Source organism: Hyalella azteca, unplaced genomic scaffold, assembly GCF_000764305.2.
Source record: "Hyalella azteca isolate HAZT.00-mixed unplaced genomic scaffold, Hazt_2.0.2 contig11277, whole genome shotgun sequence".
Lineage (NCBI taxonomy): Eukaryota > Metazoa > Arthropoda > Malacostraca > Amphipoda > Hyalellidae > Hyalella > Hyalella azteca.
This window is the reverse complement of record NW_025941278.1, coordinates 1,027,154-1,043,352: the sequence shown is the minus strand read 5'-3', so window position 1 is coordinate 1,043,352 and position 16,199 is coordinate 1,027,154. Positions and strand designations below refer to the sequence as shown.

Sequence of the window (16,199 nt, the reverse complement as noted above, 5' to 3'; positions counted from 1 at the left end):
CCTCGCTATTCATCGAGTTTTTGGATTATGAAGGTTCAGTCGGTGTCTAATTGTTGATCAATATTTATATCGTGTTTAATGGCGAAGATCAGATTGCTTGCATCTGAAAAATACCGTTCAATGAATCTCAGTGGAGAAGAATTTTTGAACGCACGAAGGAAAAAATACGATTAAAGTATATTATGTCTGCAAATCTTCCTCAACAAACATATTTAAACGGACAGGATCAAGGCAAAGATAGAAATTCAAATTTAAATCTCTTACTATCCTTCCTGGACGACGGTGTTTTAAATATACCTGTAAAGAGTGAAACGTAAATAGCCAGGTAAGGAATAGGAAGAGATAAAGAAGCTCTATACTAAAGAAAATAAAAAAAAACTGTACCTTAAATTCTATAGCTAACAGAACCTATAGTGAATTGTAGCAAAATTGTGTTGTACAACGTCGTGGAACGAAAACTTTTTAATCAGAAATGCAAACTCCTGATACAGATTGAATCATTTACTCCACCTTCCATGAAACTATTTTCTAAAGTTTACTGAAAATGTATATATTAAAAAAACATGATACCCTAAAAATTGGGATTCGGTGCAGTAATAGAACACGGGATGAAGGTAATGAATGGGCTCTGCAGGGATGAGCTTCAAGAAAGTTGAATAACAGTTGTACAAATTTAAGTAAAGTAAGATGGTCTCAATGTGAAAGCAATAAAACAGTGAAGGTGACAGCCGCGTGATACTTAGACGCTAAATACCAGCTATTGTTTAACAACGCCTTCTCTACCTGTGACGTTGCACGCATGCTTAAGAGATAGAAAGGGTTCTAGGCACGCTTCAGGTCTAAAAGAATGCATACACAAATTTTAAGCAGGTACAGAATTTTATTGATATCTCTTCATGGAAATAAAAAGCGTTCTAGACACGCTTTATGTCTATTAGATGTAAATTTTAACCGCGGGAATAATTCAATAGATATTTATTATTATGTTGAAAGTGATTGATAATGATGTAAAACCTCTTGAATAAGATGACACAGATAACCAGTCCTCGATGAAGACGATTATGTTTGTAAACTGCGGTACTGAGCATGAGAATGTGAGTATTAATTATTACTCAAAAGAGCGTTAAATGTAATTGCAAAGGTTATAAGATATATGAATTAATTAATTAAATGGAGTGTGATTTCAAGTACTGCATGATGTCCATAGTTGTGCTGCAGTTCCAGTTCGATTCCTTATAAAGTATGAAAAAATTGTCAAATTTTTTTTATTGCATTCTACTTGGAGCAAATTGGTGAAAAGTATCTCCAAGTATAGCCAGCTTAAAGAGCAAGTCTGTAATCAATATACTTTCATTTTTTCTTACTAAGAATTTTGGATTACTTGATTCTTTTTTTGTTAAACCGGATTAAATCGATGCAATTGATCTTGAATAGTTTCATTCATGTCATGGCGATATTCGTGTTGTGGTACATACGTGTGGTTGTATATAGGTACGTGTTGTTGTACATACGGGTTGCACATACGTGTTGTTCCTCGCAGTTTTCACGGCACATAAACTGGAAAGAACATTTTGTTGCACCGACAAGAAACTCGATGAGCGGAAGCTGTTCAATCAGCCGTGTTTCAGACGGAAATTACAACAGATAAAAACTATATAAAAAGAGATCGCGTTTCTTCCGACAAGATCCTTTCAATTGACTTGATCGCAAGTCTTCACTTTCGTATGGATAGTCTAAAAGCTGCAGTGCCTCGTCATAATTACAATCAATTATTCAGTACGTATACTGTAGGAAAAATTGCTGGGTCATATTATCGAAACAGTGACATTTTCCCACTCACAGCAGAGAGAAGAGAGCGGACGTAGCACCGATATTGATACCCTTTTGCCGTGTCAAACTAAGTCAGGATTACTCACATAAGAGGCAAAAAGTGCTTTGCTATATTGGAATAAGTCTCATTCATTTACGCTAGTTGGAAAAAAGTTTTACTGGTGAGAGCAAGTAAGTAATATAAAAGTATTGCACACCGCAGGCATGAAATCAAGTCTCGGATCAATGGCTGCTGCCACGATTGTTACTAAGGCTATAACGGATCTATAGGAATAGGCAGAGTACCGAGAAAATACATGTAAAAATCGGTGCACAAGCAAAAATAAGGAGGTTTCGAGTTCATGAACAAATTTGATCATGATCAATATTGTCAGCCTGAGAACTTTTGAATACGAGCTATTCAAGAGAAGGCATTTGCACTTGTCATGATTCTCAAACTGAAGAAGAATTTATATCAAATTTGAAGTGGAAGAGCCGGTACAATATATGCTATCACCACCAGAAACTTTAGTCTCACTTAATAAGTGTAACGTATGCATTTAAATATTAAAAATACTTAAATCGTTATCGATCATCTCTTGTCTACGATCACATTTCATTAGCCGCGTTCCAATGTTGGTCTGAGAAATGTTATTAATAAACGCATTCCTTGCAAGATGAAAATTTTTTGCCTTTTTGCAACCGCGATGCATTTAAAATTCTTTTGAAATAATCAGTACTAATGCAGTTCGTACTCTTAAGTAACAAATAACTTTCTCATCACATACCGTTGCGCTAGAGTTAGGCAAGAGGACAACAATTTAGATCCCTAATAACGAAATTATCTGCAGATCTTGAGATCGCAATAGCCCATGCGACAGCGACAGCCATGGGAGAACAATCTCTCCAAACGTTTGAATAGATAATGCTTGAGTGGTGCAATGCAAACTACTAAGTTTATACATAGCAGAGCCTCAGTAACGTCGAACAAATATGTTCGATTGGTCACTTAAAATATTTGATTGATAGCATAAAATTTGTCAGTGGTCATTTTGCTAATTGAGTCAGAGTACACGTGTCGTTCATTTACACAGATACAAATTAAAACGAAATTCTTGCAGTTTACTTCAAAGGCAAACGATCCATAGTTGGAGCTCGTTGGTTCAGAACGGTAGGAGTTGGTCGAAGCATCATGGCATTGTTTGTACATCGGAGGGCTGCTCTATCGACAGCGCAACGAACCGCTGATGCACGTCTTCTACCTCACAGGTAACCTATGAGCAGTTTCTATGTAACGAATCACCGTTCCGGAAACATTACAGAAATCTTAAGAGACGTAAAAAATTGAGCTCCCTTATCATTTACCGCACAAGTTGTTCTAGAATGCATGTTGGAGATCGCAAAGCAAATTTACCTGGGCGACATTTAATCATATGTGATTTTTTCTGGTATTTACCAATAGCCTGCATTCAAAGACTTAGCTTCAATTATTTTTCGCACTGCAGTTTTTAAGCTCAAGTCACATGACATAAAAACAAATTTAATGGAATGTGATTTGATCAGGCATTTGTTTTATCCGTTATCCTAGGTTACATATTTTGATAATTCATGTATGACAGTGATCTTTAGTCACTTTATAATATAATCACTTTCAATTACTTCATATTAATATATTACTATTTTATATATTCAGTTCGGAACCCGACTATTGAATAGAAAAAACTCGCCAACGCCACGCAGATTAAAATGAAACTAATGTTAGCGACAGTCAACGCATTATTTGTGAAGTTGTGAACTAAATAGGATGAATAATTTAGGAAGAATTGTCAAATTATCTATCAAGTATGACATCTATTCCTGTACTAATCCCAGAGCTCTGCCCGCAGCTTGACAAGCAAGGCAATGGATCATGATCACCACGCAATTATTGCGTAAACTGCGGCACATCATAAGCAGTCTACAACAAATTTATTGATGAGTCTATGCTTGAGTTGAGGCGAAAGTGTTCATGGCGCGAACAGTATCAGAGAGGCCGCAGCAATACGCGGTGTATCTGAAGCATTGACCGTGGAGCGTCTAACGCTGAGAACACAAAAAAGTTGTCACAGAGAAAGTTATTACGCCAGTAAAACTCAGCAATGAAAACATACGAGACCGTCGCACGCCGGTGAAGGACGAAGTGGTATGGAGGCGATATGTCGGTCGGTGGCGCTGCCACGCACCCGGGCTACACATCGGGCTAATTGAGGATGGTTAATGTGATGATTAATATCAGTATTATATGGGTTTTGTTGAGTAATGTGTTTTAAATTACTTTTTCACCGCTTGGCTTGATTTTGCGAATTAAACTCTCAGAATGATTTTAGAGTTCGATGATACAGTCAATCTCTGGTCTTCACCAAAATTTATATACGCATGAATCTGTATCGAGTACAGGAGCACGAATATTTAATTGACCGAATGGCGTACGGTTTAATATCCGGTAGCAATATGTAAATATAGGGTAAATAAAAAGAAGACAGATTATCAACAACAGAAGAAATTGATAATTTCGATGAACTAACAAACAATTAATTGTTTGATAGTCAGACAGAGGAAGATGAAGAGGTAATCACCACTAGGGCGCGGCCCTAAGTGATAACACAGTAACAGTTTCATTGATGCTCACGAAAAGGAAGCAATATTCTTGAGCTGGGTTTCCGCTCATGAGCGATAGTATTAACTTCTTCTTGAAGAACAGAACGTGCGGGGAAGCTATAACGGTTCTCTTATCGCGTACGGTTCCGTCGGCGTGAACACGCTGAACACAACTCGTAGTCGGGCTTCAGGCACCTAATTAAGTAGAATTTTGGGGACGTAGAGTTTTCGAGAAGCTAGAATTATGAACTGTTTTATCACCTTGTGGAAATGAATTTGTACACATTTCTTGCATTTTATCCGCGCTCATGAGAAAACACAGTAACTATAGTAATTATTAGAGAAAACGGTTTCTTTCGCTAGTACGCAACTTTTAGCGGTCGAGAACCACGTGGAAGTGTTCTTCGCCTGTTAAGCACTTGGTGATGCCGCATATAACTAATACCACATACTAAACGCTAAAACATATTGTAAGCTGCATTTAAAAGTTTGGCTGCTGCCCTGATAGTTTGTGCATCAAGTCAATTGTACCATTAAATTTAACGGTGGGCCGTATTGCGAGTGTTGTAACTCGTTACCACATTTTCTTGTGTCAGAATCTAAGGGTTCCTCATAATATACAAAAGGCGTTCAAGGAGGCAAATTACAGTTTAATCTTGTTTCTCGAAGAGGCTTGAAACTGGCGGTACAATAGATAATCGATTCAAATAGAAATTTGAATACAAAATTTTTACATCGAGAACTTTGAAGCCTCATTCTCAACGAAGATTTAAAATGATTTCTTCTAAAAAAAATTCTCTTTTGATTGAGTTATTTTCTCAAAAATACCTAAATACAAACAAGATTAAGTAGTTAAATTTCGATCCATGACAAATTGAGTAAATATTGCCCATGAAATCTTGAAGCATTAGTCAGCGCACTCAAGAAGGAGGTCCATTACTAGGAATGCCTTAAGAAATACGAGATTATTCAAAGTATTGTACCATGATCATTTCAATTTGGTTAGATATTGCAAAGTGTCTAGCAAATTCCGTTGTTTTCCGTCGTAAAGTAAGTGGTTATATCAAGAAGTGGTGCAACGTAGCGTCCCTGAAGCGATACGCAAGAGAGGAACTATTACCCTGAGACCAGCCGGGACAAGAGAGCTAGCAATGGCAACAGTGCTTATCGTCATCTTGAAGTAACGCGGATTATCTTACATTGTTTCAATGGAAGGAACGAAAGTAAAATTAGAAAATGAAATTCATGTACCAACCAACCAACCAAAGCATGAAATTGGATTGTCGCCGAATGGATGAATATTTGTTGCTCGGGAAAACTTTATTAATTTGATTATTTAAACTGATTGTATCGAAATAAGCGAAACAGAGGGCGTTGTCGTTCGATCAAACGTTATTTTAATTTATTTATAACACACAGAAGTGGAATTGAAATAAATTTAAATTTAATTTATAATAAAAACCGTGTGATATTTTATATGATCTGGATTTCGCACAACGTAATCATGCATACAGCCGAAATTAATTGATCCTGAATTAATAAGTTTTAGACAAAGATTGACTTATGCAATACAAAATAACTGGAATGTTAAACAAATTTGACTGTGGCATAAACTGCAGCTCGCCTACGCCAAGCATACAAAGATGATGGAGAGATCCCAGCCCTAATGTACTTTATGATTCCCTACAAATATGCGACTGCACAAAGTGCACGCACATCGCTCCAATCACACAACCAAACAATTTACCGGTTAAATGGCCATTAAATGACCAATAATAATAATAATGAGACACAGGAAGGAGCTGGACTGCCATTCTTCGCCTCTACTTTTACTCAGGAAAATCTGCTTCCCAACGAGAAGGATTAAATCGAGCTAACGTACTATTTATCGCGGCTGCTAAAGCACAACTTGAATGATCGGAATCAGTCTGAATTTGTGGCGCACGAGTAAGCTTAATTAGGTCTGCGTAATTTTGAATTTCGTAAGATTTTTCCGTATAATTTTGGCTATTCAGGAAAAAAACTGAGACAATTTTTTTAAATAGTATATAATTAATGATTATAATACAAGAAACGTATTTTAGTTCTCACGTCACTACGTTTGGTTATCTACTAGAAATTGAGTAGCAAGGAACTTTCACACAGAGACACAGAGAAAGCAAGAGTATACGGGGAAATCCTTAGAATTATTCTCAGTCTAAATTGGTGAATATATTTTATGAATATATTTTTGATTTTTTATTCTCACGGTATAGACTATACAGCATCAATTAGGCTTGGCTTCGCCTCAGACGTAACCGTTGTTTTGTAGAACATTTACGACTAGAAGGAGGAAAGTTATGACCTAAAAACACTCCATAAATCAAAGTATAAAGCAGGCTAATTGGGATTTGATAATGATTCGCACGAATCGGGAGTTAGAAAGCATGAATTAGGGACAGCAGTAAATAATGTGGTCACTCTGTCACTAAAGCTTCGTTGAATACTGTCAAGTGAGCATGCAATGCGTATACCTACATTAAGGTCGCACGCAACTTCCGTACTAAGGAGAAACACAGCAAAGTTCGCACGCGAATTATACGTAAGGAGCGAGCATCCAGCACACTCGCTCCTCGTCGTCGCAAGCAGCGGAGCGTCGCGGGGGAACACGCAAGCATCTTAAGAGGAGAAGCGCCTACCTAACTGCAGTCTCGCTAGGGCCTCGCCTAGCTAATGCAACCTAATTGTGATCCTACCTAATTCTGCGTCGCGGCTTCGCGCTTCTCCTGACACGCTCTAGGGCTGATAACTGTCGTTATCACGAGCGTTGGTGTCTGAACTATCTGGATTATTGTATCAGACATGCAGGAAGAAGCTGCTTTTCATGATGTTAATCGAGATATATAATCCAAGATGTTTAAGAATCCGATTTTTCTCTTCTCGATTCTCTTGATCCAGTTTCACCAGATACCATTTTCTTCAAAGCTTGATATCTCTAATCTCATGTCCCGTTTCCAATAATCTCGTTCCCCTGAGCCAGTAAATTAATTTCAAATTATGTTAATGGAAGAAAGATCCGTCGCGATCTGCGTTTAGCACGAAACTCCAATTCAACTCTCGTTTGAAGTGGAAAGAAAGGACAATTTTTGTACATGTTAAAAAAATTTAGACTTCTCAAATTGAAAATTTAGTTTCGATGTTTTAATCGAACTTTACCTACCTCGTTACATTATTTCCAATAATTAAAATAAGATTTTAAGTACGGTACAGATAATATCACGACACGATAGGTTAGGTATTGTAGTTCGCGTTCGAGTATAACCGTTTTAAACGTATACGTTATACGGACCTCGCTTCAAACAATCTTTTGCACATACCGGTACACAACCGATTAGAAAAGATTAAATTAGATCGCTTCAAGTTAATGAAAGTCTACAGGTCATTTGGCGTTATAACAAAACATCTTCTTTAGCACATCAATTTCTCTCCTACGCAAAACAATGCACTAAAGAGCCAGTTTTATTTAGAGACGAAATCGTTCGCTCCTTCCCATAGTATGTGAGATTTTGTTAGAGAGAGTGTGCGTCCTTCTGCTCCATTGAATGAAACTTTCCAGATCGTTTGCTCATCGACCACTGAGCTTTGAAGTCGCAAAATGTGTCACGGGCGAAAATCTCTCAAATCTATTTTTGTGTGAGACTGGCTTATCGATTTTTTTTTGTATAATCACTGCAACAACGCGACTGCAGCCCGAAAGTGAAATTTATCATCAACAAATTTTTTTACCGACATTTTACCACACTCAATCGTGTTAATTACATAATAAATTAATTTTGAACACTAAACATGCGGTTTTCTAATTAACGTAACATTGTGGACCCGAGTTAAACACATTCACAGCCGACACGTGTTTACCTCATAAGCGTCTCGCCATCGCTCACTGATGACAGTTACTCCAGCAGCCATGCGTAGAACACAGCAGAAAATAAAATAAAGAACAGCCAAATAATGCCATGAATCACAGCACCATAAAAAATACAAGCATTTTGTTCTCGATTAAACTCACCGAAGGACGACGAAATGACGTCTGTGGCGAAGAAGAGTTCTTACGCGAAACAAACTTAATTTGTTCTGATGCTGTTATCACATGGTTGTGTGGTTCAAAAGCCTGTACAGATGAAGTTGTCGGTTCAACAATGCAATAGCTTTCATAGTTATTAAGTTCTTCGGACCTACTTGGTATTTCAGGAAGAGACGATTTTAATGTAGTCTCTGAATTTAAGGAGACCATTGCTGCTTTCTGCATTTCTTCGGGAAACTCAGCCTTTTTCTCAGACGTTGGAACACAGATGTTAGTGTTATTCGAACATTTGGCATTTCCTTTGTTCCGTGTTATTTTAGATGTGCCTTCAGCGTAGATTTCGTTTGGCGAATATGTACCGGATACGGAATTGGAGCTGGAGTTTTGATTTTGTAGCTGGAGTGGGTTCCTCATTTTCACAGCTACAGGTATACCAGATTTGAACTCGAGTCCTCTCTTATTATCTTCGTCTTTGCTTCGGTGAGGCTCCAAGCTGGGTATATGTGAGAAGTTATCAATGTTTCGAAATTTAGCAGAAGAAACGGTGGATTGGTCGTAGGTGTTGAGATTGACACAGTCAAAACTAGCTTTAGTGGAACACATGCTTCCTCTAGATGACATTGAAGATAAATAATCTATTGCATCTACCCGGTAACTTTGAACCGTTTGTTCATTTTTCACGTCGTCTGAGAAATCATTTTTACTCAGGTTCGTTTGATCTTTGGCTGCTATAATACTACAACTAAGGTTCCAAATATCCTTCCAGTACTGCTGCATGTGACATGTGGCAAAATTGTGACTGCATTTAGAAGGGTCAACAACACCAGTATTAATACCTTGGTCGTACGTAAGAGCAAAGAGCCTTTGAAGCTGTTCATGGTACTGGCTGTCCATGATAGGTTTAAACGTTGGTTGCGAGTTCGGCGAAAGGTTTTGGTTAGACGATGCTTGCTTATCCGCATTAAATTCAGCAAATGTAGCATTCGGAGAGCTAATTTCAGCTTGATTATCATGAAAATGGTTTGATCTATAAACTCCGACCTGCACAGGATTCTGCTCAATCGAATCGTATTCAGCCTCACCAGCAGCTCCGCTCGGCAGCGGGAGGTCGTAAGTGACCACGTTTCGTTTCCTCTTCTCGGTCGGGTACGATAGTACGTTATCGCTCGAATCTGCGCTACTAACTTTCTTGAGGATACCTTTTTTTGGCATCGCGTTTGATTCCGTAGGTGAATGTACACTAGATGGCTTGAAAAATTGCTCACTAGATGTCGTGCTGACGCATTCAATTTGGTCATCTTCATTTCGAAAATAACGGGCAGGGGCATATTTTTTGTAGGAGCTTCGATGAACCTGGGCAAATGTTTCCAAAACGTGAGAGTTCTTATCACCGTCTAGGATTCGCGTGGTTCCAAAATTGCCACCTGTGGAATGTATCGGGCTCACAACGTTCTTAAAATCACTGTACCTTGCTCGAATGTAATAATCACCAGCCTTCTTGCCTGCATCTAGATTATTTGTTTCACCTGGTATTGAATCTTCCGGTAAAGCATTTTCGTTACCTTTATTCTCGTTATTTTTATGGAACCAACGCATCGGGAACAGTCCATCTTTGATTGAGGGAGATGCCATTTGGTCATTTGATGAGTTAGACTCTTGTAGATAATTTTTTGGAAGCTTCTTCGTTCTTGACACTCTAGACGGTAGCAATAAACCTATAGACTCCTTCACTTTACTCAAAGCTGGTCGCCGCTTTCTTCGAACGGGGAAGTTATTCACGTTATTTTGGTTTACTATCCACTGTGTGGACACTTCTCGTAAGCTTTTTCCTTCAAGTACGCTAAAATCTACAATTGAATTGCCAACAGCAGGCATTTGTTCAGAAGTTCTATTATCACTCTCCTTTTGGCTCGATTCGAGCTGAGCAGCAGCGCCTGATCCATTTTTCGAAATGAATGACGCTCTTACATTAGGACGGTATCCATAATTTTTAACGTATACTCCGTTTTTTGTTTTTCCTTCGAAATGCGATGGAAAAAGTCTGCTAGGAGAGTTTTCTCTCATCTCTTTGGCTTTTTCGCTGTCGAAGAAGCTGATATTCGCAGGATCTGAATGAGTTTTAGTAAGTGCGTTTTCAGAACTAGACCCGTGTCCGGAATCACTTGATGGATTCTGCTCCACCACAGCGGCATCACTAGGAAGTAAGTGAGATACAGTAGATAAAGAAGGCAGTTTATAAATCAACGGTTGCCCGCTGTTAGTGTTCAATGGCATTACGTCTCCTAGACCGTCAATGGTGTCCATCACTTCATCAATTGTGATGGCTGGCAAAGCTCGCATTTCAACTCCAGCTCGATCCTGAGACACAGGACTTTCTGGGACCTGTGGATGTGCAAGATATGGTGATGAGCTGCAGGTCGTAGACGAACAAGAAGTTTCCCAAAAACTCCCAGCTTCCGATGCGGCTGAAGATGAGCTGGTTATTTTCCCGTGAGTATTGACCCAACCCGATGCTTCTTCTTCGCTTATTTTGCGGTAAAATGAAGTGGTCGTTGCCTCCACCGAGTCTGCGGCACCAGGGTGAGGCCCACTTTGATCAACTCTTTGATTTCCAGATTTGACTAAGTCAGAAGACTTCAGGCTTTTCTTGACGCCTGACGCAACTTCAGCATCGTAAACATTGTAAGTCTTCGACACACTGGCTTTGTTTCTTTGTCTTTTTTTGAAGCACCTTTTGCTCTGATTGTTTTTCCTAAAATCACGGATATTTGTATGAGGCACTGAACTAAAAGACTGAGATAATGAATAGCTACCAGTTTTTCCCCTGGTCTTTAGCCGAGTTTCAATTCGTCCTTGTGAATTATTATCGGTCTCGGAATCGGTGAAAGACTCAAGAGACGAATCACTGATCTCGCATTCATCTGGAGGAAGTACCTCTGGAAGAGCATCGTCAGCTCGCGACTTGGAGTATTTGGTCAACATAGACAGAGATGCGGCAGATGAGACAGGCCTAAACCTAAAGCATCAACATTATTTAAACAAATCACAATCTATAGTTTTCAATAAAATAAAACTCAACGGTTTATAACAAAAATTTTCACTTATGGCATTTAAAACTTTTAACTATCGATACTGAATACTTGGAAAAAAAATCTGGTAAATTTCACAACACAATCGCTTTTCAGGCGTCATGAATTTATTCATAGGATCATAGCCACTGATAGATCACAGAAATTATCTAAAAAAACACTTGGTGTAAATTTAAACAACTATGGCACGGCACGCATGTTGCGTCGACGAGCGTACCACGCTAGTGAAATCTTAGCTTGCATCGCGCGTACACACACAACCGACCGCGAGCGCTCCATCCACGCCAGTGAACGTTCCATAGAGTTGGCTGAGCGGTTGGTTGCCTTCCTCTGATATCGCAGAGGGGTGCGTGCGTTTTTATTCAACAAACTTCTTGGTAATTGATCCACGAAACTCCAGCGTATACCGTAACACTTTTAACACTTTTACCATAAACCCACAACAATGACACTCAAGTTAAGAGTTTTATTGGGGAAGTGATGAAGTACAATGAAATTATTACTATTACTTTGCATATGGCCTACAGGAGAGGGTTCGTGAATTTCTGAATTTAGGCGTTTTCCAGATTCATATATGTCACATAAACTTCAGAGGTCGTCATTTACTCCTTTGCTAGTTTTTCAGTGAAATTCAGTTGTTAAAATTAACGTTTAATTGCGAGTATCAAACTAATTTCTAACATTGTATGTTGTGTTGAATCTTAATGGACAAACATTTTCAGTTCCGTATTTTATATTAATGTGAATCATGCAAATTACTTCTCTGCATGGCAATTTCTAAGCCTACATTCCTAAAAAGATACTGCTCATTGACAGATAAACATAAACGAACTGCCGCAGTTTAATCAAGTCAAAGGGAGCACCAAACGTCTCATGATAGCAGTGTCTTAACTAACTGTTGCTGAAAGTTTGTGAATGTGAAAAACGCGTAACTAACAAATTACTACTTTTACGCAACATATAAGAAGATAGAAATAACAACGCGATGGGGAAATTGCCTCGGAACGTAACTCCGGTGAACTTCCACGAAACTTTATACATAAAAAAAATAATTTTCTGAGATCTTTTGGAAACAAGCAGCAATTGAAATGATAGATATTCTTTCACATATAGACGATGCTTAGATAGCGATTACCTAATATAACTATAAAAAAAAATTTAAGTCTCAAAATCATATTTTTAGACCAGTTCTCGTCCACGATTGGAAGAAAGAAAACGAAACTGACAGTTACTTATAATCTACGGATTTTCATCAAACGATTTAATTCGAAGAGTACAGCATGACATAGCATGACATATTAATATCGTCGTTGGAGAATAGACCGGCTTGTTCTGTAGCCGATTATTATAATGCTTTTGACTGATCTGAGGATTAGTCCTTTGACCAGATTTATCCAAAACTGACGTTGAAGCTAAGTAGGTGCTGAACATACACCAATTTGTGAGATGGGGAGCACTTCCAGTCTCTATCTATACACTTCTTCATCTAGTCTGTTCTTGAAATCATTTATACTCTGAGCTTATAATTATCCACCCATTGAGAAGTGTAAACTGAGACTGGTGGAGCTCAGACTTGATTTAATAATAGTTCAATAAACTTGAATATTTGTAAAATTTTGTGTATTTCAAGTCTACCAGCTCTGCAAATGAATAGGGGCAATGTAAAATACAAATTTGAAACGAAAACTTTTATCTTCAATATAAGCTTCTCAATAACCGTGTAACATAAGTATCTCACATTAGAGGTCGCGTGTTCACTGTCCACATAGAATTTTAATCTGCAAATGAAGATAAAAAGGCCACTAAAAATGATAAAGGTCTTTACCCGGAGCATGGCCAACAACATCTACAGTATATAGTCTCTGGATGTTCAATATTGTTGCGCAATAAATAGTGATGGCAGCCACCTGTACCCTCAGTATTGTTGCGCAACCCAAAATATTGTCCAATAATATTGAGCTCCAAGCAGGATTCAATTTCGGACTGTTTGTGCTGACAAAACAATATAAAATATGTATTCGATTCCAACAGGAGTCTACGAGGTAGGTTGAAATTCGAGAAGGCGAAGAGGTTTTTAAAACTTGGACGAATTGTTAATTGTTGTTAGAACCTAGTCCCTCATACCATGATCCTCGCTTTCCTTCAGCACCTGCACGACCCTCTGTTTTCTCCAAATTCGACTCAGTCCCAATTTTATCCAATGATTTCCGTTCTTTTATACAGCTTGTGCTTGAGACATTTACTTTTTCTGTCTCCTTCTTAATCGTCAGTTACTTAAGTTCTCTGTTCTGTTTTCTCAAGTAACTGTTTGGTCATGTCCTTTTCTCGCGGTCAAACCAAATTTTTATTCTACAGCTCATACCTAATATTGTACTTTCGAGACTACAAGTGGCGATTAGAAGTAATCGCGCTGCCCGAGAGGCCTGTGTCATCGTTTCTGTTTTACGATCAGTTAATTTTAAACCAGTTCTAATATTTTAAGCTGAAATAAAAATGATTGATCGGCATATCATTTCCCAATCGCCATAGCTTCGGAACTATTTTGCATAATATCTGACGAAGCAATTGGAACTTTCCATGAGTTACATTGCCACCCGTCGAACCTTTCCGTGGCCGGTCTCTATAGATGCAATATCATGCGAGGGTAAAAACCCTTGCTGTAACAGTTTGAAATTCTATCTTTTCACATAAAATCTGAAAAATCTCGCTCCTATTAATCTCGACATCAAAGTCGAATTGCCGTTCACACTAAAGTGCCAAAACATATTTTTTGGACAGCTTCCTCCATCCCGTCTCCCGGTTTAGTTTATAGAGCCTGGGTCACGTTAGCTTGCTCGATGAAGCTGTCTATATGTTGCTATTCCTGAAGGTGATTGAATTAATTGCGTTTCATGATATTTCATTCGCAACGTAGCCACTTGTAAAAAATTATACATTACTGGACATGGTATCGTTTTAAATGAGAGACGGTTAAGCAAATGTTTTTTTCTATGCCTTAACTGCACTACAAGCATTTGAAATATTGAAAAGTATCTAATACTTTTATATTTTTTAACAAAAAAATTTCAGTTTATGCATAAAATCAAACTTTGTTCAAACAATACAACAAAAACAGACTTGAAAATGTATGTACAAACAAGCACCGGTGTGTTCAAACACAAGAAATTGCACACGGCAATGGAAACTTTTTCGCAGAATTTAATTTTCAGAAATTTTAATTATTGAGAATACAACACACTCGTATGTCGAACCTTTCATTTGCTCGCATGATTATGATTATTATTGATTTTTGTATGTCTTTCGGCCCAGTTGAATTGACCGTACTGATTCGTTAACTACCTTTAAGCATATAGGTTAAGACCCCGGCTATATAATGACCGAACTGACATCTGCTTCTAAGCAAGGATCCAGATTTAAAATCCCATTAGCAGGCTAATCATTCAACATCTTATGATCACGCAAACAGTGATCAAGCTCTTAATATTCAAATCTACATTCAGCTTTAGATTAGGTGCAACCATAATTTCTACAAAAAAGACGGTTCGGTCTGCGGTAATACTTTTCTCGTGTGGGACCACGAGTGACTGTGTGAAATTAGCAGGTACACTATATACACTTGGGCCGGGCGGAACTATGCCCGACTTATGGTGTATACACTTGGGCCGGGCGGAACTATGCCCGACTTATGGTGTCAATAAGTTTATGTGTGTTAGCGCTTAAAATAATTCCTTAAAATAAGTTTGCATAAAACGTAGAAAATCCTCAAAGCTAAAGCTACAGTAAATGTACTTACTAGCCATAAAAAGAAAACAGAAGTGCGACTCAGAACAGGCTCAGAACAGACTCCGATCGAATAAATATTGGAATTTTTTTACCTCATCAATATTACGCAAAAAAGAGACAGAGCGCAACCACTTACCTTGCACCGAAATTCGTGAGCTGAAGGAGCGTTTCGATCACTGGCTCTCAGGACCACGTCTGTTGTGCGCTTGTCTTTGTTGACAAAAGTTGAGCGCGCTGGAAGGGCAAAGCGAAATGTAGTCGAATGTTGGTTTGGGTTGCAGATTAACTGCTTCTGAGGAGTTCCACATCTTCTTTCCGTTAAAGGGGGCATTGCTTATAGATTATTCGTCACGTTTCAGCCACTTTTTAGTATTCAATAATGTCTTTGAAACTTTTCAATTGTTTTATGCAGAGTTATAGTCATCCGTTAAAGTCATCTTAGGGTTTCACACAAAAACACAATGAAACTGCCTGTGGATATAATTGATAATTATGTATCTATGCATTAATTACATATCAGGAAAATTATCAAATCTCAGTACCCAAAACGAAATTGAAAAATTTATTGTAAGGAGGCTCGTTGCAGTCCATTTATACCTACTAATAAAACTGATGCTCTGCAGATTTAAACATTACGGCATATGACCAAACACTGAAAGTTCACGCAGACGTTCCTTCCGATACACAAGAAAAAATACTTTGACACTCGCATTACCATGCGATTTTTGTGCTCCAGCAGATAATAGGCTTTATTTCTTTGTGCTCACGACATGGGTAAAAAACAGTAAAAAACATATACGATCTGCAGTTTTTACGTTTAT

General features: G+C 38.2%; 1 protein-coding gene across 1 annotated transcript in view; it reads right to left on the bottom strand.

Moving 5' to 3' along the window:
- The window catches only part of LOC108678820 (kinesin-like protein KIN-14I), an 84,074-nt gene extending 68,256 nt beyond the window's left edge, over positions 1-15,818 (bottom strand). Inside the window, exon 1 of the mRNA XM_018167306.2 lies at positions 15,515-15,818. Within this exon, the coding sequence (XP_018022795.2) occupies positions 15,515-15,709 (195 nt within the window). The 5' untranslated portion in view covers positions 15,710-15,818. The remainder of the gene's footprint in view (positions 1-15,514) is intronic.
- Between the last annotated feature and the right edge of the window lie 381 nt (positions 15,819-16,199).